Consider the following 24,874-nt stretch of genomic DNA (forward strand, 5'->3'; position numbering starts at 1 on the left):
TCTATATTTCTCTCAAATTTTGAATGCAATCAATTCTGAGAAAGTCTGTCTATCCGGCTGCCTGTGTATAAGTTAAAACGATGACTTTAGGATCGAGAGCATTAGATAGATAAAATTTGGTATACATTAGTTTGGAATACATAATTCGTTTGAAATTTAATATCTAAATTGCATATAAGTAGCAAATTTAGAACAAAATCCTTCAAGGAATTGATTTTCTATCTATCTGGTCTTTTGCAAGCATATAAACACGCTAATTTAGGTAAATGAAATTTGGTTCGCAATGTTGACGAAGATTAAGATTTAGATTTTAATAAGATATTCATTCATATCTGTCTAAGGATTGAATGACTCTCGATCTTTCAGAAGATTGTAAATGTGATAATAGAAAAACACAATGACTTAAACAGATAAAATTTCATATGTGATCTTTTGTCTGGAATCGTTGTACTATGTCAGATTTTGGTTTATATCGACCGGGGGAAAATGTTCAAAGTACATATTTTGTTTTCTGGTACTTCTGTATGAAACTCCACCGATTCATGGCCCCCCCAAAATTGCCAAATATTGCACGCTTATAATCTGACTCATTGTATTGTTCGCAAAGTGATGCGGTTAATAAAACAAATTATATTTATTAGAAAATATGCAAGAAAGCGCTTCCGTTGGTTGATATTAAAGTGTCCCCAATGTGTTGGTCAAAATACTTAAATAATAATCCAATTTTAACATGCAATTCTATTAACTTTTGTAATTTGCTTAACAATAAGTATATTCATATTTTTCAATCTTCTAGTTTCTAAAATTGAAAAGAATGGTAATAAAAACGGATTATTTCATTATTATTATTTTTGAAATTATTATTTAAAAATTCATTATTATTATTTTTGAAATCAATGAAAATTTTGTGTTCTCTCTGTACCAAGCAATATGTAAAAAGTAGTGAACCTCGTAGAATTTCATAAATAGTGAGATTAAATCTCTTCACTTCTTGACAAAAATTAATAAAAGAACCATGTCAGTCTACATGCTAAAAATAATATGTAAAAACGGAACATTTTAAGGAAAATCGTTTCTATGTTGAAGAAAAAGAAAATTTATTCCCATGGCTTTTGCAAAAAATATTTTTTTTAATATGCTTAATAAAATCTAATAAAAGACATATACCATATGCTGAAATTATTATTACTCTATGAATTGTTTATTTTCTCGTTATAGAAGTATATGAAGAGAAAGTATAGTTAAAATATCCCAAAATTTTGCATATGACTTTCACGAATATCCCAACATTTTCCCAAGTGATTTTTTACGAATATCCCAAAATTTGTTCATGTGATTTTTACGAATTTCGATATTTTACTCATCCTGGAGATCAAAAATATAAAAAGTTAAATATCTATATTTTGAATTTGAAGACTCTTTGACAAAGCAAAATTTGATGCATGAAGTCTCAATATAGAGAAACACATATTGCAAATTTTTCATCACTTTTCCAAAAACTTTTATGAGTAGTTAAATTTTAAAGGTTAAAAATGATTTAAAATAATTCATTCATCAAAAAAACAGATTTTTTTTAAAAAAAACATAATATTAACAACTAAGAATTTCCTAAATTATCGAGATTGTACTTTTTTGAAATTTCCTTCTTTTTTGTGATGTTTTTATTTTTTAACGCGATTTTTATGTCAGTTTCAAACGTAAAGATTTTCATTTTAGAACCAAAATCTCTACAAAAAATCTAAATTTGAGCTAAATTCAAAATAAAAAATATCGCTGTTAATTAGGAAAAGGATTTATGAAACAGAAAATGAGAATAATATAAGATTCACCAGCAAGAATTTATAACCTTTTTATTAACAACTTCTAACCTTCCGAGAATCGTTATCGATATATGTAATCGTCCACCAATATTTATTATGTTAATTTTTCAGACTAGCCAAACGCAGACGTTATTTTTTTTTTGTCTGAGAATAATGAAAAATAATTAGTTTTGCATTTTTTTATGCTGGATTGTAGCAAAGATTAATGAGCTGAGGTATGCTGATTCATATTATTCTCACTTTATTTGGAGTTTATTGCTAATATTTTCTTTCAATGCTACTTTTCTTTTGTATTTGGCATTGTATTTTTTAATTTTTTTGTTATTGAGTCACTATTTTTTTCAAACCGATTTTATGAATTCATTTTTATTTGGGCGTTTTATTTTTATTTCTTAAGCATTCTGCTAATGTTCAGGAGATTTTCAATAATAACTTTCGCTACATAATTTGTGGCAATCATACCTGATATAGTATTAATTGGATAAACAGCTCCTTGATATGGGCACATCTTTTATTTGCTGTAAGATTCCAAACAAATTCTTTGCTTATTTAATTTATATTTCTTCTTATTAACGAATTCTAACACGCAGTTTTCGTTTTTTAACACAAATAGGTATATATAATTTTTAATGTAAAAATTTTTATTTGATTTACAGACATTTTATTCGATCTATAAGGAAAATATTTAGCTATTGATGATGCAATTTCTGGAAAAATTTGTTTAAGATTAATCAAAAGAGTGAAAAATATCGACCATCTAGAAATTTTATACCATCATTTATATCATACTTTGTACATTTTATACCATTTAGAAATTTACTTTTTATTCGTCTCATAAACTTCACAAATATTAAACAGAATCCTCCTTTACTTTCAACAATGGAAGGCGATCCCATGATTAAATATTTGATGAAACATTGAAAGCAGCAAATTTCAAGTCAATAATGTAATCTGCAGTTAAAAATTATATTTAAAAATTAAGAAAAATTCGTACGGCTATTAAATTGATATCACGAGAAAGATATTTTTTAAATTTTGCAACAATGTAAAAAATTTTTTCTGCAATAATACTCTCGGAAGTTATTCTGGGTTGAGATCAAAATTTCACTTAATTTTTAATTAAGTAAAATTTTTAAAAAAAGTTGCTTCGATAAGCACATTTCTCTGCATTTCAAGATATATATGTGCCAAATTTAGCAGCTATAGATCAAAAAGTCTGCTCTGTGGAGTGCCAACACATGCATACACTCATTTTTATTATTAATAGTGGTATATGTATTTTTAGTTGCATATTTGCACTTATATGTATTGATAATTTTATAAAAGTTTTTAAAATTTCCTATATTTGCTTACACATTGTCTTCACTTTCAGTGAAAGTTTTAAATATATTTAACTGATTGCAAGTTTCGATTATAAGTGTAAAACTTCTAAAGAATTACGAAGACTAAACTTGTCTCTTAGACATTTTTTTTTAAATTTAAGATGACATTAAAATTATTTCTTCAAATATTAATATCTAAAATGGTCTTCGAGAAACATCAACAAAGTGAAATACAAATAATAGTTATAAGTAGGTAATACAAGTGGCAATTTCCGAATTTTTAGCTGTTTTATGGATGTTAATAAAAAAAAAGTTGGAAATCATTTTACCAATGTCAGTTTTTGCAATATGCTATTGTAAATAATCAGCTTTTATTGAACATGAGAATTCTTTAAACTTTAATGAGTAGATCTCTGAATTTACAGAGTTGAAAATATGATAAAAAACTGTAAAAAAATGAATTAAAAATGATATGCTACAAACGTTTTAGTACTTTGTTTAGATTTTGTAAATTATGACCTTAATAAAATTTTATCAGAAGCAACAGAAAGCATATGGTTAAGGTTAAGATTTAGTTTCAGTTTTTTAAGCAGTTTATTTTATTAACAGAATGATTTATTAATTAGACATTATTTATTACTTATTTTAGAACTATGTAAATTTTGAAGTAGAGTTAAAATGGGTATGAAGCAATATTGCTTTGCTATGAATTATTTAGTTTAAAAAAACATCGCCGCTGTCTTTGCGTAAGAGCAAAAAAATAACTACTTCCACAGTATCCAGCAAAATAAAAAAAAAAAGGAATTTCAAAAATCAAAGACATGTGAGAGGGAAAAAAACATTAACTTACTGCATTGACTTTTAGAAATTGATGCTCGCATAGAAACTTTCAGAAAGAATTAATTTACTTTTTTTTTCCTTATTTGCTTCAACTGATCTCGAAGGTATCCTCGAAGGAATGTGTTTGGGAATAACAAATTCCTGCAAACAATTTTTATTTCGAAAAAAAAAAATACAACTCAAGTTTATTTAAAGATTTTTTTTTGGAGTCTTGATAAGAAGAATTCGAAGAACTGAAGAAAAAAAATCTTACATTTTCTTAACTCAAACTTTTTTCCCGTCTTCTTTTTAAGAAAAAAAAAAAGCTGTGATTTTTAAAAATGTTTTTTTTTGGGGGGGGGGCATCGGTAAAGGATTCTGCTATGAATAATATTGGGAGTTTGTGATTGATCGCCAACGGATAATTACATAAAAAAAGATTACGATTAAAGTACCAGTCTGATCGGAAATCGAACTCAAGTTTTGCATCAAGATAAGGATGAAAAGAATTGCAAATCGATATTCGTAAGTAGAATCGATACCTAGTGTCTTCAGATAGGAAGAATTTCCTCAGACGAATGACAAAAAAAACTGTGCCGTATATCGGATTTTGTGACTGTAGAGAAAAAGATATAAGATATAAACCTTTCTTCCCTTAATTATTCCTTAATCTATTAATGCAAAATAATTTAAATAATAAATTAATTTGATCAAATCCACAAATTACCATTGATTTGTCTGCCACTATGTAATAGATTTTCATTTGAAGGGCATTAATTAGATAGACTGTAATCGAATGTTATATATTATGTATAAATTTTCATTCTGAATAAAAATGTCTTGCATTGTCGGTCATCAATTATAGCTTTTCATTTTTTTTTGGAATTATATTTTTAAATTTATCAGAACTTAAAAAAAATTTCTTGTTGTTAATTCATAAATTTCCCTTGTGTTTTGAAGCTAATTCCAATTTTCCATACCACTTCAACCATGAGTCATGAAAATAACAGATTTATTGTGCACTTGATCTACATATAAGGTGGAATTTAGGTGGAAATAGGTTTCAAACCTGCCATGATTAGACCCATAAATCGGACTATGGCATCATAAGCGGTTTCAAGGAGAGAAAATTCTACAGTATTTCTGATTTGTGAGATCTACGGTTGATTATAGCAGATATTCTCTCTTCTTTTAATAATAACCGAGATATAAAGACAACACGATTCCACCTTTAATTCAGGAATTAGGGTAACTGATGTAGGAAATTAAACTTGCTTCTGGGAGATTTTATCGCTGATTCCTTTAAGTCTAGAATCGGAATAACTGCTGACTGGTGAATGAAATAAGCATACTTTTGAAAGATTTTGTCGTCAATTCCTCTAAGTCTAGAATTGGGATAACCGCTAACTGATATATGAAATTGAGTCTACTTCTGGGAGATTTTGTCAGCTATTCCTCTAATTCTGGAATTGGGATAATTATTACCTGATAAGCGAAACTGAGCCTCTGTTTGAGGGATTTTGTTGTTAATTCCTCTTGGGCCTATTTCTGGAAGATTCAATGAAGGTCAAGGGCAGAAAAGAAAAAGAAAAAAAAAATCAAATAACTTGTAGAATATTAAAAGTAGATTACTAAATGGACTGTATGCATTACTTTTTCTATAAAGTTTCGACGAGTGCTGGTTCGTTTTTTAAATGATGAAACTAATTTGTAATGAACAATATTTAATTAACAGTTCAATACTATTCATGACTGAACGCTCACCATAGAACGCCAACCACGAAACGAGACGAACAAGAATCATAAAGAACAAATATCAGAATCTGTACAGAAGAAAAGTTGCCACAATTGGCGCACTATCATCTGACATGGCGATATTAACAATATTTTTGATTGATATTCAACATAACTCATGTGTGTAGAAAAAAAATTGAATACTTTGACAATAGTATCGAGAAAATGTATCAATTCGTAATTTAAATATTTGATTTTTCGTTTGAACTTTTATACTGCATGCATGCTCAAAGTCTTTTTGCAAAGGAAAACTGTTTCTAGATAATACATAAGTGCCATTAGGTGTATTTGTTTTATGTCACGTAAGTGTCATAAACAAAATAACTAGAGAAAAAAAGAGCCAATCAAAATAAACTAGCAGCAACAACTACCAAGTACTTCAGCGGAATAAAATGCATAATTTTGAAGATTAGTGAGATGGCACTGAAGAAAATAATGCAGGTGTTTCGCTTCCAGATTTCCCCCCAGCCAATCATAAAAAGTTGGCGAGAACTGACACTTTTTCATTAACTGTGCATTAAAGTTTTGCATTCGTACTTTTTGATTGCCACTATGTTAACCGAAAAGTACCACCAAAGTCAACTAATGGTTGTTTTGTTTGCTTTTCAGATGCGTGCGGGGGCGTGATCGAAGAGACTAACGGCACCATCATCAGTCCGTCCTTCCCCGATCTCTACCCGCCTAATAAGTTCTGCATATGGGAGATCATTGCGCCGCCGCAGTACAGGATCACACTCAACTTCACTCACTTCGATTTGGAAGGGAATAACGTAAGAGATCACTTACTTGCAATGATTGACAATTGTGTATTATGTTTGTAAAAGTGCATATGATATGCATTGTATGCTCAGAAATCTGAACAATGGAAAAACATGTGCTGTAGCTCCTTTATTTCTTTATTCGAGCAAAAAGCAGAAATGAAACACATGAAAAAAAGGGGTGGGATAGCCTGGTTGGTAGGGCGTTGGATTCGCATCCCTTGGGTTGTGAGTTCGAACCCCTCTGGCCGAAGACTCTCCGTGTATGTGGTCGCTGGCACATGTATAAATTTGTCGTGGCCGCAAAGTCCTTCATATCGAGAGTAATATCATGTCAGGTCTAAATTACGATCTGTGGATGGGTGAATGAAATGCATGAATGAAGTCCGCCTCGTAAAAAGTGTTGTGACGCGTGAGTAGCTAAGTCGTTCTCTTGGCCCTAGATGGCGCTACTGAAAAGCAAGAGGCGCTCTCTTGGCTTCAAATGGCTGATAGCGTCAGCGGGTTTGTCTAGGATAAGTACCATTAGGAACAACAACATATAAACAACAAAAACTTGATACCCCCTTTCTTAATCCCTCTATTTTACTTATTAATTTCTAAAATTATAATTATTTGAATATTAAACTTTTTTATTTCCACATTTGCTACCTCTTAGCTTGAGAAATAGGCTTATTGACAGCTGCTTCGCGAATTAGTAAAATGGAAATCATTAATTTTTTTTTCTTTTTTTTTTCTTTGTAAAAAACGTTTAGTCGCTTCTAAGTAATTGTTATTTCTGTGTAACAAATTTCTTTTTTTAGTCAGTTAGATCTTTCATCATTGTTTTGGGTTGGAAATTTCTAATTACTTATTTTTAGTGATTATTTATTTCAGTTCATAGTCCTAGAGAATTATTCGTTATAACATTTAAAGACATATGAACTTAATCTCGAGTCTGACTAGAAAAGACATGTGTCCAGTTAATTACCATGGAGTTGAGTGTCACTCTTGCATATGGACATACGTTTCTTTCCTTAGAGGAGTGTGGAATTTAATTATGAAAGATTAATATCATGTATGAATACACATAATGAGATATAATCATGTATGAAAAGCACTCTACTGATATATAAAAAATAATGGATTGATGAGCGAAACATGCATTGCCAGAAAAGTTGTTAATAACTGTAGTGATTAGGTACCAGGTCAGAAAAGGTAGGTAGTTAAGTATTTGTTATTTGATTTTTTTTTAAATATAAGAATGATCGATCCGCAAACAAGATAGATCCGTAAAGTACTGAAAATACTCAAACCAGTTTTGGCAGAAATTATGGGAGGATCACTTGTAAGAAATTCGGCTGGAATAAGAGGAAGTTGCACTGTGCTCTAAATATTAGCGTTCATTTTTTTATCTGGTTCTGTATTATATAGAATATATGTAAATTAACGTTAATTTAAATAGTTACAATTTTTTATATATAATTATTTTTATATTTAAGCATTTCTTTTAATTTAGTATTCCTAACGTTTTTAAAGACGTAACGTTTATATTGGATGGATGTACTTGGCATTAAAAATGTCTGTACCGCCTATGCACTTGTAATTAATTATCTTTAGGTCTTATAATTTTCTGACTTTGTTGCATATCCTTGACAATAAATTGCATTTGTTATCTCTGAATTTGACGAATTCTTGATTTGTGTATATATCCTTGACAATAAATTGTATTTACTTGATACGCTACACTATGCTATTTATGTCTACTATGCATTTATTGTCTTTATCTAGGTATTATAATTTTCTTATTTGGATGCATATCTTTGATAATAAATAATATTTATATTTCTTATGTATGTGTTATCTCTAGATTTGATGATTCCCTGATCTGGATACATATTCGTGACACTAAATTATATTTATCTGCTCTGCTACATTATGCTATGCATTGTCTTTAGGATTTTCTTGTTTTCTATGCACTGTCTTTAGGATTTTCTTGTTTTCTATGCACTGTCTTTAGGATTTTCTTGTTTTCTATGCACTACCTTTAGCCTTTTCTTGTTCCCTATGCATTGTCTTGAGGATTTTCCTTTTTGGATGCATATCTTTGGCATAAATAATATTTGTATTTTCTATGCATGTGTTATATCTAGATATGACGATTCCCTGATTTTGGTGCATATATGACAAAAAATTGTATATATCTTCTATGCTATATTATGCTATTTATGTCTGCTATGCATCGTATGTAACTAAGTATAAGGATTTCCTTTCATTGGCTGCATATCTTTGACAATAAATAATTATATTTTCTATACATTTGCTAGCTCTGGATTTGATGATTCTTTGATTTGGATGGATATTCTTGACAATAAGCAGTGAACCATCCATGCACATATTATTTCTAGAATCGATGGTTTTCTGATTTTTGCTTATATTTTTGACAAACTAAATTTGTGCCACTCATGCACTTTTGAATAATAGTTATTAGAAGATCATAAGTTATTTCTTTGATTCTTTTTTACAGCAAGATTGCGAATACGACAGCGTAGATATCCGCAGCAAGATGGCGGACGACGAAGTGCGCAAGCACGGGGTGTTCTGCGGTTCGAGGTTACCACCCGTGATCACCTCGGAGGGCAACTCACTTCGCATCGAATTCAGCTCCGACAACTCCGTGCAAAAGAGCGGGTTCGGAGCCCTTTTTTTCACAGGTGAATATGACAGAAATGCTTCTTCAGAAACTTCCATTAAAAAGAATGTTTTATTCACATTAAAGGGATGTCGGAACACTCCGAAGATTGTTGGTAGACATCAGACAAAACAAAAATTGAAACGTTGATGGCGTTGCAAATTGTGTCAAACAAACACAATTATAGGTTCTGATGTAATGCAGGACGATTAAAAATAACAATAATCCTTACAATAATCAAATATAATCATTAAAAAATAATAATAATCATTAAAAAGATTTATTTCTCTGAATATTTACAACATATCATCTCATAAACAATGTGATGGTGAAGGAACGATGAGAATGATGTGAACGAAATTATTTGATTGTTAAAATATGTGTAACATTCGGGCTTTAACCCTTTGTAAGGCCATGGGAAGTATGCTTCCCACCAAATTCATCTATCTTTGGGTGAAGTTATGAAGATTGACTTAAATTCTGACAGATTTTTCAATAAGACAGAAACTTAGATGTTGCAGTTCCTTGTCTTGCACAAAATGGCGTGTCTTGATTTGTTACTTAATTATTAATTAACACAATAAATTAATTAATCAAATGAAATGTATCTGATAAGTTAAATAAATCACTTTCCATTAGCCAGTCTCATTCCAAAAAAATATTTTACTATACTATGACTAGAAAAAATAGCCTTTTAAAGAGTTAAATATAGTATGTGGAAAGACGCTTGCAAATGAATGTCTTAAGAAGTGGATTTGGTAGATGTGTTTAAAAAGAGGAGGGTACGAGGTGGAAAGTCGAGTTCGAAAGTTGAAAGTATTTTTTTTTTACACACTTATTTATTTGGTAACTAGTAAAATGAAGTTTCTAATTGATCTGCGTACAACCTGGCCTAGCGGCTATAGGCCTTGTCTCTATTGTTAGACATCCATAACTAACTAAAACCTATCCTTTATTATATTCATTTTTATTATCAAAATTTCCTAAACTTTTAATGTATAAATTATCTTTTACCTTGCAAAAAAGATCCAATCTAGTCACTCATTCCTTCTTCAATACTTTTTACATAATAAAAATATTAATAACAAAATCTGTTCTTTATTTTATTAATTTTTATTATCAGAATGTAATAACATTTCCTAGTCTATCTATTCTTATCTTAGTGGTTTAGATTCCTTGTTATCTTGCAAAGAAATTAAATCTAAACTAGTAATTATTTTATTCTCCAATACTTTTTACATTATATGAATATAAATAATAAAATCTATCTTTTATTTTATTAATTTTTATTATCAGAATGCAATAACATTTCCTGGTCTATCTATTGCTCCTGTATGATAATAGTTCACTTTTATCTTGGAAAGAAATGGAATCTAAACTAATCACTATTTCAATCTCCAATATCTTTTACATAAATCTTTCTTTCATTTTATTAATTTTCACTATCAGAATTTGCTAACAGTCTACTTATTGTTTCCATAATAGTTAAAATTCACTTTTCTCTTTCAAAGGAATTGAATCTGAACTAGCCACTATTTAATTCTCCAATACCTTTCACATAATATGAATATCAGTAAAAAAATCTTTTATTTTATTAAACATTATTACCAGAATGTATTAACATTTCCTAGTATATCTATTCTTCCTTTAATGGTTAAGATTCACTTTTTTTCTTGCAAAGAAATGGAATCCAAACTAGTCACTATTTCAATGCGTCTTTCGACACCTTTTACTCGTTGCTTTATTTCCTAGAGCTCCTATTTCTTTGGCCCATCGAACAACAACAACCTGAAGCAGATGACGCTTCAGCACCACCACAGAAAAAAGAGGCAAAATGCAAAAAAAATAAAAACCCTCTCCTTCCTTTCTCGCCGACTTAGGACTTGAAAAATAGATTGGGGCAGACCGAATTTCGGAAGAAAAGGGATAAAAATGGGTCCTCCGACGCGAAATAAATTTGATTTCCGAAACGCAAAAACATTCGAAATGGAGCATTTCTGAGAGGTGTTGGTGGCCTCTGAACTTTGGAATAAAGCCAGTCGAATCTATTTTCTGTATGTGCTTGTCATATTTCAAATCATCGATAGCCAAGTGGCAAGGGAAAAGAAAGCCTCCCCCCCACCCCTCTTATTCTATATGTAAAAAATCGTAGAAAATGAGGTCAGAACTATCGGGTGGAGGTTTGGCTTTTATTTTGGCGGTTTTGGGGGAATTAGTTTTATACTTATTCTCTCAACAGACAGAATGATTTATTTTTGTGAACATTGAAAAATGGTTTTCGATTCAAAAGCGAATTTCTTGCTGGAGTTGGATGATCTTTGCTTATTGTGACGCACTCGGATGAACTTGGACTACCAAGAAGGAACTCTATGCCAAGGAAATGTTATGAAAATTGAAGTTTTTCGTTTTATTATTAAATTTATAAAATGCAGCGTGTGCAATCTCCTTCGTCAGTAACTAGCCGCCTTTGTCAACTAGCTGGTTCACCTTGAATATTAATTATGTTTAACTTCAAATGAATAACGTGTGCAAAACTTCATGTTCATAATTGCCTCAACAAAGAATTTTTAAGTATCTAATTTTGATGTACATTAAAACCGCTTTATTTCATTAGCCTTGCATCTGTTCTATTTATCGTGTGCATGAACCTTCCAAATGGAATCAAAATGTATGATATTATAAGTGTTTAAAAATTAACTATTAGGCTAATCTATCTACTAATTGTCTGATGTTTTCTTAGTACTGTAATTTCATTTTCATATTTCTCCCATGAATTGCTTGGCAATTAAACTGAATCTTTCTTTTTTTAGCTTTCAGCGACGGATGAAAATTTGCGCTATTAAGTACTTAGCGAAACAATGAAAGTTTTTTGAATTTCATCGCTATAAAAAAGTTGAAAAACAATATTTTTTTTAATTGTCAAATTCGGAAAAACCTCCTGCTAAATAATAAATAACAAGTTTTTGTACTTTAAAATAATATCAAAGGTGTTTTTTGTACATTCCTTTTCTGGAGGCTACAGAGAGAGAAACGGCAAATTCGAATCTGAATTAATCTACCATGTTAATTTCTATTTTATTAATTACAATTAAGAATTTTTTAACAAATGTTTCTTTTGGCAGGTGCGGCATTTTCAACTGAATGTTTACAATTTAATATCGTAAATAGAATATCAAACTGTATGAGTAACTTTAACCTTTCGCGGTGGTTTAAAATATGTCCCATTTTGCATAAAAAAAACTAAACAGAAGATGAAACAGTTTTTAACGCAACTAGTCCAAACAGTTATAGAATTGCAATAATTGCGGCATTGTCAATTCTATCTGCATTAGTACAAGTATTTTCAAAACCATGGGATTCTGAGTAAGAACGCCGTACAATGGAAGAAAAACAACTGTTTAAAAGTATTTGAAATGTCGTAGCGTTTCAGTAGCGAAAATTTACTTCAATTTGTTTCTTTCTTAGTTCTTTAATGCAATCCTATGTAATAAATATTATTCACTTTTGTTTTATTTTTCAGACAAAGACGAATGCGCTACGAACAATGGTGGGTGCCAGCACATTTGCAAGAACACCATCGGCAGTTATGCATGTTCTTGCCACAATGGGTTCGTCTTACACGAAAACAACCACGACTGCAAAGAAGGTAAATATCAATTTATCTATCATCCCGTGCATGTATTTTTTCTTGCATAACATATCACTTCAGCTAGAATTCAATTTTATAAATCATTATTTGAACATTTGTTACTTCCACCAGGATGCACACCAACATATTATTGGTGAAACCGTTAAATGTATGTTGTGGATAGCCTAAAAAGATAATTTTATTAAAGAACCATTTATTTAATTGGTCTATTTATTTGTAAATTACATATCACTGAATACTGATTACAATATAATTTCACTTACAGGTAGTTGCAGTCACCAGATCACTACACCCTTTGGTGAGATCACCAGCCCTAATTTCCCCGATTACTACCCCAGCAGAAAAGACTGCGCATGGCTCTTCACGACGACACCAGGACACAGGATCAAGCTGGTCAGTCAAATTTTCTCATTAATCCGTATTCAATAAACATTGACGCATTACATAATCGCATTGACTATCAAGTGAAGTACCGCATTTATGTATATATTTAAAACTAGTCACCTTTGGCGACCAGCGATTCTTCGGGATTACCGGTTGCTAAAATTTTCAATTAAATATTTTATGTAGCTTGTCCTGGCATAGGGGTAGCGTGTCTTCCTCGTGATCTGGGTGTTCCGGGTTCGAGTCCCGGTTTGTGCATGGTTGTTCGTCCGTTGTTCTATCTGTGAGATGTGTGAATGTGCCCTCCTGTAAAAAGGGGTTGTGCAAGCGAATGAGTGATGCGTGAGTAGCAAAGTCGTACTCTTGACCCTAGTTGGCGCTACTATAAAAACAAGAGACGCTCCCCCTCCGGTTTAAATCGCTGTCTTCGTAACAGCGGGCTTGTCCATGGCAAGTGCCATAAGAAACAACAACATGTAGCTTGTTCCTATTTGTTTCCCTGACGAAGTAGTTTTAGATTTCAAAGATGTATTTTGTGATATTTTAGAAGCCTTATATTGAACAAGGCATATTTCTGATTTCCTACCATCTCATTTAATATTAAATTTGAAACAGAGTTGATTAAACTTTACGTAGTACAAAAATTCTTGATGAAACTAAACATATTTATTAAAACTTTAATTATGGAAAGTAAAATCGCTCAGCATCGAAATTTCATATGAAATGTAGAATTTTTAAAAAAAATTATTTATGTAATATCTCAGGAGATATTTTATAATAATTTCTCTGGTTCAAAAAAAATTAAGAGTATTATTAAAAGAAAACAATTTTCAAGGACAATCATTTTTATGCATTCATTTCTTTTACAAGAAAGAGCAACAATGTTTAAAAAGGTTAATAAAAACACTGTTAATAATTTCATTTCTTACTCAAGGATCTAAATCTTAATTATAAGAACAACAAAATTTTAAATGTTTAATAAAACGCACTTTAAGCAGATGCTTACTCATCAAACGAGAAAAGAATTTGAGATAAAATACTCGTAGCAGCAATGAAAACGGTTTCAATTTCTTTACAACGGTGAAATATATTGCTGTAAAATAAGGCTAAAACTATTTTTAAAAATTAATTAACAGTAAACAAAACAATCTACAACAACTAAATTGCTATCTTTGAAAACAAAATTTTTGAATTTCAAGATTTTAAATTCATTTTTGTGCTACTTGAGTTAATAATTGAAATATCCATTGCTACTCAGGATACAATTATTTTCATATATTTTATTAATAAGTAATTGATTATTGAATTAATTGCCCTGCATCTTCTGTATGGTTTTCTTTATTCTTTCGTTTTTGTGAATTGGAAACACTTATTAGAAATACACATAACAAAAGCTGGAGATATATATGAATACAGCTGTTGGGACTATGTAATATAACTATAAATAATAGTAGCTTTAGACAGAATGTTCGCACATAAACCCACTTTTTAAAACGTAAATACAATATTTTAATGTAAAAGGTAGGTTAAATAAAGTGATTCAGTAAAATGATTTCAGTTAAAATTCCGCTTTTTTTAGATCGGCCTGCTAAATGTGACAATAAGAAGCTTTCTAATTCAAAAATTAAACTAATATCGATGGCAATCTTAATCTTTCACTCAGAGTGAAAAGTGCTTTCGAGTGCATTTACAAAGCATACTATATTTTATATTTCTTTCATTTACAGCTTTCTTCAGCCCTCCAAAAATATCGTCAAGTTAATGTAAATATGACAAAAGTATCATGACCTATTAGCACAAAATGCTCAACAGCATTGTTACGATAACTTCACTAAATTGGCCAATATTCAGAATATCGAAAAGCATGATGTGGGGCCACGGTAGCCTGGTGGTAAGGTCTCGGTTTTGGAGCCGTAGGATTTCAGGTTTGAGACCCGATACACCGAAGAACCATATTGTAAGCGAGTCTGGTGCACTTTAAATCCATCAGGGCCAAATGTCCTTCAGCTGATGTGGTGAGAAAACTTGGAAAGCGAATGCCAGCTCAGGTGTCGTCCTCGTCATCTGACCGCGGTTCAAAATTATGAAGTCCGTCCCAAAATAGCCCTAATGTTGCTTTAAAACGGAACGTCAATATAATTAAACTAAACGTTTGGATATGGTACAATATCTTGTGCTAATAGGGTAATCAGCAAAACTGAATTTGATAGTTTACCACTGAACTGAGACTACAGAATTACAGTCGCCAGTGCATATACTGCATTATTTTCCTGGACTCTCATCTTGCGTTTTGTCATTGGCGGCTTGGCATCTGTTGGTGATATAAAGGGTTGCGCCAATTAGTAGATTTCAACCTAATGAAATATTTAATATTCGATCTTTTATACATTAAGAGTATATGATAACCTACCAGTACATGACAAAAAACAAGTCCGGTCTATACTGTTACTTTCAGTGGTGACGGGGTGGTCAGCTATACATAAGAAGAAGTACTTAGCAACTACATGAATATATCAAAACTTACCAAATAACCATCAATTATTATAGCTCAACGTTAATATAGCAATCAATTGCATTAAATTGAATGTAGTTTTATAATTCTTTCTTTTTCTTGTCCTTATAACTTTTCTGAGACCTTTAATAGAACAGTGTCTGATCTGTATCCAACAGGTGTTCCATGAGTTCGAATTGGAACCCCACCAGGAGTGTGCTTATGACCGCATCAGTGCGTACGACGGGCAGGACGAGGACGCTCCCACCCTGGGCAGATTCTGCGGCAGCAAGGTGCCTCACCCGATTCTGGCTTCCGGAAACCGAATGTATCTCCTCTTCAAATCGGACGCCTCCGTACAAAGAAAGGGTTTCAGGGCCACACACACAACTGGTGCGTGTTTGTTGACATCTTTTAGATCACAGCAGTGTTATCCGTCAAAAGTTATAATTTTCTATCCTTTGAGTCCTTTCCCATGAAACAGAAATTTGTGGTACTCCTTATAATTAATTCTTACACTTTTACTTTTTCGTATATGAAAAATATGATCCAGTACAGTAATGCAGGAATACAGTAATCGTCAAAATATTGGATTTTGAGGAATCTACATTTCTGATATGCTGAAACCACATTTCTGATATGCTGAAACCACATTTTTAAAATCCGAAAAATACATTTTTGGAATTATGTTTGCATGGTTGTGACATAACTCAAACATATTTTAAATTGAAAGCTAGAAACTTTACATGTGATCTTTATATCAAATGGATGGATTTTAAACTAAATTCCTTCTTAGAAAGTTTGTCTGTCTGGCTATCCATATGAAGGAGACAATAACTTCAAAACTCAGATATAGATAAATTAACTTTGGCGTACAGTTTTGGAATCTAAAATGTTGATCCATATCTTATTTTGAACTAAATGTTTATATGAGTTGACCATCTGTGTATTCGAGTGTACGTAAACACGATCATTCATAACGCAACTATTTAGATAAATGAGTTTTTGATATATTATCTTGTCACTGAAATTGTTGTTCAAATTTTGTGTCAAATTTTTATTTTAATGGATTGAAAACAAGATGTCCAAACTGCATAATTAGTTTTCGTAACTATATTACACTACATTGAAAATAAATATCTGAACATTTATGGCGTTCATGGCCTTCCAGAGGTGATAACGCGGGTTGAGAGAAGATATATAATACCTTTATTAGAGAGTATATGAGATAGTTGTTTTTTCACATCATTTGCATCTTATATAACGTGGAAATACCAAATACTTCTTGCATCTTGTTGCCTCAATTTGCGAGTGAAAATCGAATAGCGCCTAGGAGCTTCAATGCAAATAATAAAACAATGTAACTCTAGCAACAGAGAGGAAGGGAATGAGGGAGTTTCATTTTTTGAGTGATTATATACATTGCTAAACAACAATGTACCAGCGAATTTGTTAAGTCACTTTGTTTCATTTCAGTGTTCTGGTCACAATAGACCATTGCTAAACAACACATGGACAAGCGAATTTGTTCAGCCACATTTTTTAAATATTGATGTACTGATCACAATAGAGTACTTGCATCAAATGTTTGTCGGATAATTAACTGGTATCTATAGCGCAGTTATATAGTTACAGATCTGTCCTTTTACATTCTTATAAATTCGATTCAAATGCATTTGTTTGATCGCTGTGTTCATTAATTGTCCCTAATGTTTTTGGAGTAAATATATTGATATTGCTTATTTTACTACGGCATCATCTATCTCATCTGATTTGTGTTCAGAAATATGAGTTATGTCCGAAATGCCCTCATATAGATTTTAAGATTGATATGTCAATCTAGCAAAACAGTCTGGGTCTTCTTTATTTATAATTATTAAAAAAGATTTTCTGGACAGTTATGCGTAATAAAATAGCATCATCTTTATCTTATGACAAATAAAAACAGTTTTTTATCCACTTAATTAAATTCTTTATTATTTTAAATTATACTTGCTTGAATAATAACCCTATCAGCACAAGATATTGTACGATATTCCCACGATGTTCTTCGATTTTCTGAATGCTGTACACTATTGTGAGAATATCGTAGCAAAGTTACTAGGTATTTTGTGCTAGTGGGGAAACAATTTCTTGCATCTTGTCTTATGATATTCCTTTTTTTTATCACCAGTTTGTGGAGGGCGTCTTCTTGCCCACCGGGAAATGGAACATCTCTACTCCCACGCCAAATATGGCGACCAGAACTATGACAATAAGGAGGATTGTGACTGGATTGTCCAGGGACTGAACGACCACCGAGTGCGACTGCGGTTCCTCACTTTCGAGGTTGAACACGAACAGGATTGTGGATATGACTACGTCGAGGTATATGACGGGGAAGATGACTCTGCCAAGAACATGGGCAAATTTTGTGGGAACAAGGTGAGGTCTTCCTTTATTTTCTTGGGATTTATTTGAAATTATTGCAAAGTAGCAATGTAAATTAATCGCTTGCAACTTTCCTCTTCCTACAGGTGCCACCTGAATTCTATTCGAGCGGGGATACGCTCATGGTGCGATTCCGTTCCGACGACACCATCAACACCAAAGGATTCTCGGCCGCCTATACGGCGTTCGATGCACCTCTAGATGAAAACGACGATATAATGGAACGATACCACCTCTAGTAGCAAATCTCATAATCAGAGACTTCTTTGTACAGATATCGAAAAAATTAATAATTTAAAAAAAAGACGAAACTTTATTTCGGTGTGAACGAGATCTGTCTCTCGACCGAAGCTCCATCTTTCGGATTGTCCACGAACTAATACAGTCGTGTCTGCTGGCGCTTTTCTGTTAGGAACAGAAGATTTTTTCAGTTAGTGATAGGAAAGCGTTAAATATATTCTGTGCCATACACGATGCGATGATCGTCTCAGATCTATTTATTTCTAAGTTTCTGAAGTCGGTTTACGATCTAATGTACAGCTTAACGATCTTCGAGGCACTTCTTTATAATAGACCAATCCGTTTAGTGATGATATGGATACAAATAGCTATTATTATTGCAAAAATGAGCAAAACGAAATAGAATTTATTCAAAAATCGAAATTAATATGAGTTTACTTAATTTTTTGGAATAATGGTTTCCTTTAATTCATTCGTATGTTCCTGCTGCTGCATTTAAATTTTGCAAGATCAAAAATTAGAATGTTTTTTTATCCTGTATAACAAAATTTTCAATCCTGTTCTAAAGTCTATTTTTAGTTTAGTTTAATGTCAAAAAATGAATCCTGCCTATATGTTGAAAAGTGGGTCCAAAGAAATTCTAAAAGACAAAATGAAAGACAATATTTATATATTTCCCTCTTCTATCTAATTAGATGTGAATTGAATTAAAATGCAATTGTGCAAAAGAGTATAAATGTGTATGCAATTCTAAAACACTCATAAGATACCCTATTAGCATAAAATATTGTATGATATTCCCACGATGTTATTCGATGTTCTGAATGCCGGCCAATGTTGGGAGAATAGCGTAACAATACGGTATGGCATTTTGTGCTAATGGGGTCATATGAATATTTTAAAATACCACACATTAAAATTTTCATAGGAAGAAAAAAAGGAATTTATAGTGTTAATCTTAATTTTTTTGAATATTAGAAACGATTCTCGTCCATATTGTGAAAAGTGGGTCCAAATGCTGAAAGTAGAGGCTTGCGTCTTATCGATTGATAATCTGCTCTTTGATTCTGTGTGGTATACAAAACGTTTTCAAGTAAACACGACTTCAGATTCTTTAAACTGTTGGACTTATGTCTAAAACTTGTGTCTGAGAACAATGTGTGTGTGCCAAAAATGTATCTTAGAATGGTATATTGAGCAAGATATTAGAAGAAATATACTTATGAAAGAAATTACAGATATCATATGTTAATGCTAAGCTTATACATTTTTTCCCTGTGTATTTCTTTTTTTAAATGATTAATTTACAAACTTGTAAACAATTTTTGTTATTCTTTTTAAAACAAAAAGTGTTTTAAAGTCAATTTAAGTGATTTTTAAGTACTTAACCATTTCAAAGCAGTTTACTAATATTTCTTGCTTTTTTAACGATTTTAATATTATACAACATCAATTCAAAAATAAATAAGTATATTTAAGGGTGATATGCAACCCATTACTATTCTCATTCATAAAGAAACAAATGTTTTTAATAAAATCGAAAATGAAAATTTATGAACATATAAATTCTGGTCCATTGCGTGTAGCAATTCCTTGTGAATTTCAAAAAAAAATCCACTAATTTTACAAAAAATTTCAGTTTTTTTTATTAGTTCTTACTGAATATAATTTTTTAAAAAACATTTTCCTTCTATATGTTATCAAAGACATTATTTTTTTAATGTTGAATTGCCTTTAGTTCTAGTCATAGATTTTATGTCGTGCTGCCATCTAGCGGCTATTAGAGCCAACAATTGATTATGCTTTTTAATTAAAGATATCTTTTACTTTCCTTCTTGAATTTCGGATGAAGGAAATATGAAATAAATAAGATAACAGAAGAACGTAGAAATTGTTTCTAGAATATATGTCATTTGTTGAAAGATGTGAGCAAATTTCGAAAAGTGATCTAGAAAGAAAATAAACTCCAACTAAACAAAAATGCATATCGCATAGTCTTTAAATAGACTGAACTACAACTATTGTTGGGAAACTTAAGCAGTTTAATAATATTGTAGTAAATTTTTTAAACTGTGCAGTGTAAAGTTGGGACACTCAACTTTTTTTATTTGTATCTGTATGTTTACTCACATTGTATTGAAGTAGATCCTATAGAACTGCTTTTAAGATAAAGTATAAAAGTAATGTAACATAACTGTTGTTCAAAAAGTTTCAAACATGTAACGAAACATAATACAATTCAAAAAAAATACTTTAAAAATTTAACATATTTTATTAAGGGCAAATGAATTAAAGTGAAAATTGTGCATTTCAGTAAATATTTTTTGAGAGTGTGAAATCTCATTATATATTAATACTCATTATTTGAACGTAAAGCAACAAACTTTACAAAGTTCTTTTATATTAAATGATTCAAAACATTTGAGTGGTTTCAGTTCGAAAAAAAGTAATTTAAATGTATCTGCTGTTCAATTCATTAAATGTTTTAGTATTGAATAAAGACTTCCAATGTTTAAGAAAGAAATGCATATAAATCATACTAACTATTAGCAAAAAAATTTAGCATAAGTTTTTTTTTATTTTCAATTTTTATTGGAAGAAAATATTAAAATATACGAAAATTTCCCTTCAAAAATATTTGACTTTCTATTTAAAGAAAACAAAAATAACATTTGTTAAAAATATTATGCTAAAAATGTCTACAATTCTATGAAGAATATAATACTAATTAGAATGTTATTTCAGCAGTTTTTACCCACATATCTTTGGACAAATAAATTCATTTTCAAATATCTACACTTGACATTGTACAGGAAATGGAAAATTGTATCTGCGACTAACTCTTTGGCGTTAGCTTCTAGAAACGTTAAGAGTAGCATTTTACATACTAGCGAGCCTTCTGTTAATGGAATGGATACTGTAAACGTATCATCAATGAATGTCTTTGTTTTTAACTACTTATCATTAAATGTTCGTTTTCAACTGAGTCTATTGTGTTTCTCATTTCACAGATCTTGACATAGAAACAAAATCCTGAAAAACTAAAGAAATTTAGATAACTGCTACGATGTTTAAAACGGTATTTAAATCAATGGTATTTAAAAAAACCCTTTAAATATGGATGATAGTTTAATAATGTGACTATTTTTATTTTCTCGTATACGTAATATATATAAAAAGTATAGTAAGTATAAAAGTATAGTAAAGAAAGTATAATAATCATCAAAAAATTCGAACTCTAGATTTTGATGAATCTCCACGTTTTAGACCTCCCTCAGTTCGAAAAACACAATTTTGGAAAATGTCCGTCTATCTGTGTGTGACAAAGATATCTCAATAACGTTTTGAGATAACCAATTGAAAGTTAGCATACAGTCTTCACAGTGAATGTGCAGATTTCTGTCAAATTTTGAGTAAACTCTGTTTATTCCATCCATCTATATAGCTGTTCGAATGTAAGTTTACACGATAATTACAAAACGAAGTGAACTGGATGGATAAAATTTGGTGCACAGATTTAGCATCTATAGTATAGACACTTGTCAAATTTTAAGTCATATACAACAATGTTGACCTTCTATCGGTCTGTATTCTCAGAAGTATACAAACGTGATAACTCAAAAACACATTGGTTTAAATATACCAAATTTGGTATGTTATTTTGTGACTACAAATGTTTTGTTTCAAATTTTGGTTGCAATCGTTTGGGGAAAACATGTCTAAAAATCAAATTTGCATACTATTAACCGCATACCAGGGATTAATCGCCAAAGATGACACGATAGATTCAGTAAAAATGATAAATTTATGCCAAAGGTCGATATTTAGCAATTATTGAACGCCAATGAAGTGACACTAAGCACAACTACTACCAAGTAATCTCAATACGATATTAATAACAATGTCACCTGTTTAATCGGGAGGTTAAAGACATTGAGTTCAAGAATTCCGGGACATATCTCTCAATCGATATATCAATATCAATTGATATAAGGATCCCTCAATCGATATATCAATTTTGGATTTATATCTGCTTGTAATTACTATAACTTGAGCGCTTTTAGGTTGGCACTTGCATGAGGTCCTTACACTGAATTTAAAGTTTCTATTAAAATTTAAATGAAATCTATTCACAGTAAATTTGATTGACCGTTTATTATCAAACATAAAACCTATATAACTGAAGATTGGTATACAGATTTAGTTTCTAAAATATAAATTCTAATCAAATTTTGAATTAAATCCGCCAAACTGTTGAACGTCTGCTTCTCTGTACTTTCGCATACATGCAAAAACAATAACTCATAAACTCAGTGGTTTAAATCTATGAAGTTTGGTATGAAATCATGTGAATACAGTTACAGTTCTATGCGAAATTTTATTTTTTAGCCAGTTAGAGAAATTGCATACAAAATATATAATCGCCAGTCTTACTTAGTAAATACCAATGACATTTCGAGGACATTTAAAACAATGTAATAACAAAAATTATTTCCCACGAAATTTTCAAATTAATGACTTTGGTTAAAAATAACCATCGGAAATGGTGTACCTACTACTTAGAGAGCTGATTCTTATCCTCTTCAATGGCATATTGAGTTATATTAAACTTTAACCAAATATCGATTCCAGCGGGAGAAGCATTAGACTCTTTATGTGTAGCCTTTTAATCGTCGTTCTGATACATCAGACGGGCATCGGATTACCGTACCTCACACTTATTATTAAAACGAGATATTTAAAAAAAACGCTGTCATTTTGCATAATTACTCATCATTTACAAACACTTCAAGTATTCCATGGATTCTGAATTGAATCAGTAGGACAGCTCATGCTTATTTAAACAGAAGTTATCTTATTAGATGATAAAAAAGAAGCAAAACAGTTCAGCGATTGAGTTGGATTGGTATTTGAATAAATAAAATATTTTACACCAGATATCGACTTTAAACTAGCGAAGAAGAAACCACGAAAAGTTATTAATCCAGCTTTTAACGCATTAAACTGTAAGTCATTAAAGATAAGCCGTGTAGTTTTGATGTTCAAAAAAATAATAATAATCAATGTCTTTTTAATTTCCCGAATATGAGTATTGAGGAAGTATTGTAATCGTCGAAAATATTCGAACTCGAGATTTTGTCGAATCTCCACGCTTTAGACCTCCCAGAGTTCATAAAACATATTTTTAGAAAATGTCCGTCTGTCTGTATATGACTCGATACTACTTCGTTCAATGGTGGCAAGGTTGTCGGATGCACACAAGAAGTATTGTGTTGTATGTCTGAGACAAAGATAACTCTAAAACGATTTGAGTAAGGCGAAAGAAATTTGGCATTCGATTTTTACACCAAATTCGACGATTCCTATCAAATTTTGAACAAAATTCGTTTAGAGGTAGTCTGTCTCAATTCGGAGATATATTGTGAATTTCGAGGAGATCTTCTTTAAGTGATGGCCTGTTCCTTGTTTAACAGGGAAACGGGAAGATGAGGTGTATGCGAGAAAATTTTGTGGAGACTAATCCCACTGGTTAAAGCCTCAATTTAAAATAACATCGATTTTGAGGCTTCAGATCAAAAAACTTCTATGGCAGCTTGACAAACTAAGGTAGATGTTTTTAGGTATATCTGAGTTGCTGTGAACTTCTATAAAGCAAAATGCATAGTTTCTAGGTACCATCTTCATATCAAAACAAATGAAAAGTCCCCATTTTTCTTTTTACGTTTAAACAATTGTCCGTAGTGTCGCTCATAATGAAAAAGCTCATATGTCAAATTACACATTGGTACTTTTTCGAATTGCCAACGTGAAAGCGCAAGAAGATTGTTAAGGTAAACGATGTTCTGATTAAACATTAACTCTTATTAGAGTGTCACACACTTTAGCTTTTACAAAGAATTTATAGATCTTCTTTACCGAGGGTTTATGGACACCGGTAAGATCTGATCTTCGGAACCGGAGGGTTTCAGGCTCAAAACTCGAATCCACCTAAGAAACCATGGTATAAGCTGGTCTGGTGCATGTTAAATCCGTTCGGGCCCTAACGCACTCCAGCTGGTGTGAAAGTTTGGAGGAGGCTGCCAGCTCAGGTATCGTCCACGTCATCTGACAGCGGTTCAAAATTACGAGATCCTTCCTAAGATAACCTTAGTGTTGTTTTGAAACGGACCATTAATATAACTGAACTGAACATTCATACAGTGACGTAGTGAGAGTAATCGACGCCCAAGATATAGTAGGATAGTTTTGTTTGGCTGTGTTTTACATCCTTCTCAAAATTTCACTTTAAAAAGTGATACGAACTCACGAATACTTTGCCTTCTTGTCGTCCTTTAAGATTAGACACGTAAGCATTTATAAGCTCTTTCCTCTCCCACTGAGTTCATAGATTTTGTTTGCTTTAATTAAGAAATCCGATTTTTGAACCTTTTAGGAGTTCTTCTTGTGTACAGCCCCGACCACCCTGCCACCACTGAACGAAGCAGTATCGACAGGA

General features: G+C 31.3%; 1 protein-coding gene across 1 annotated transcript in view; it reads left to right on the top strand.

Moving 5' to 3' along the window:
• Positions 1-21,360, top strand: part of LOC129971523 (tolloid-like protein 1) — a 346,326-nt gene extending 324,966 nt beyond the window's left edge. The window contains exons 13-19 of the mRNA XM_056085378.1: positions 6,365-6,525; positions 9,020-9,206; positions 12,705-12,830; positions 13,099-13,226; positions 15,888-16,101; positions 17,882-18,132; positions 18,225-21,360. Coding sequence (XP_055941353.1) covers positions 6,365-6,525; positions 9,020-9,206; positions 12,705-12,830; positions 13,099-13,226; positions 15,888-16,101; positions 17,882-18,132; positions 18,225-18,377 — 1,220 coding nt within the window. The 3' untranslated portion in view covers positions 18,378-21,360. The remainder of the gene's footprint in view (positions 1-6,364; positions 6,526-9,019; positions 9,207-12,704; positions 12,831-13,098; positions 13,227-15,887; positions 16,102-17,881; positions 18,133-18,224) is intronic.
• The last annotated feature ends 3,514 nt before the right edge of the window (positions 21,361-24,874 follow it).

Source organism: Argiope bruennichi, chromosome 6 (assembly GCF_947563725.1).
Source record: "Argiope bruennichi chromosome 6, qqArgBrue1.1, whole genome shotgun sequence".
In the NCBI taxonomy this organism is placed as follows: domain Eukaryota; kingdom Metazoa; phylum Arthropoda; class Arachnida; order Araneae; family Araneidae; genus Argiope; species Argiope bruennichi.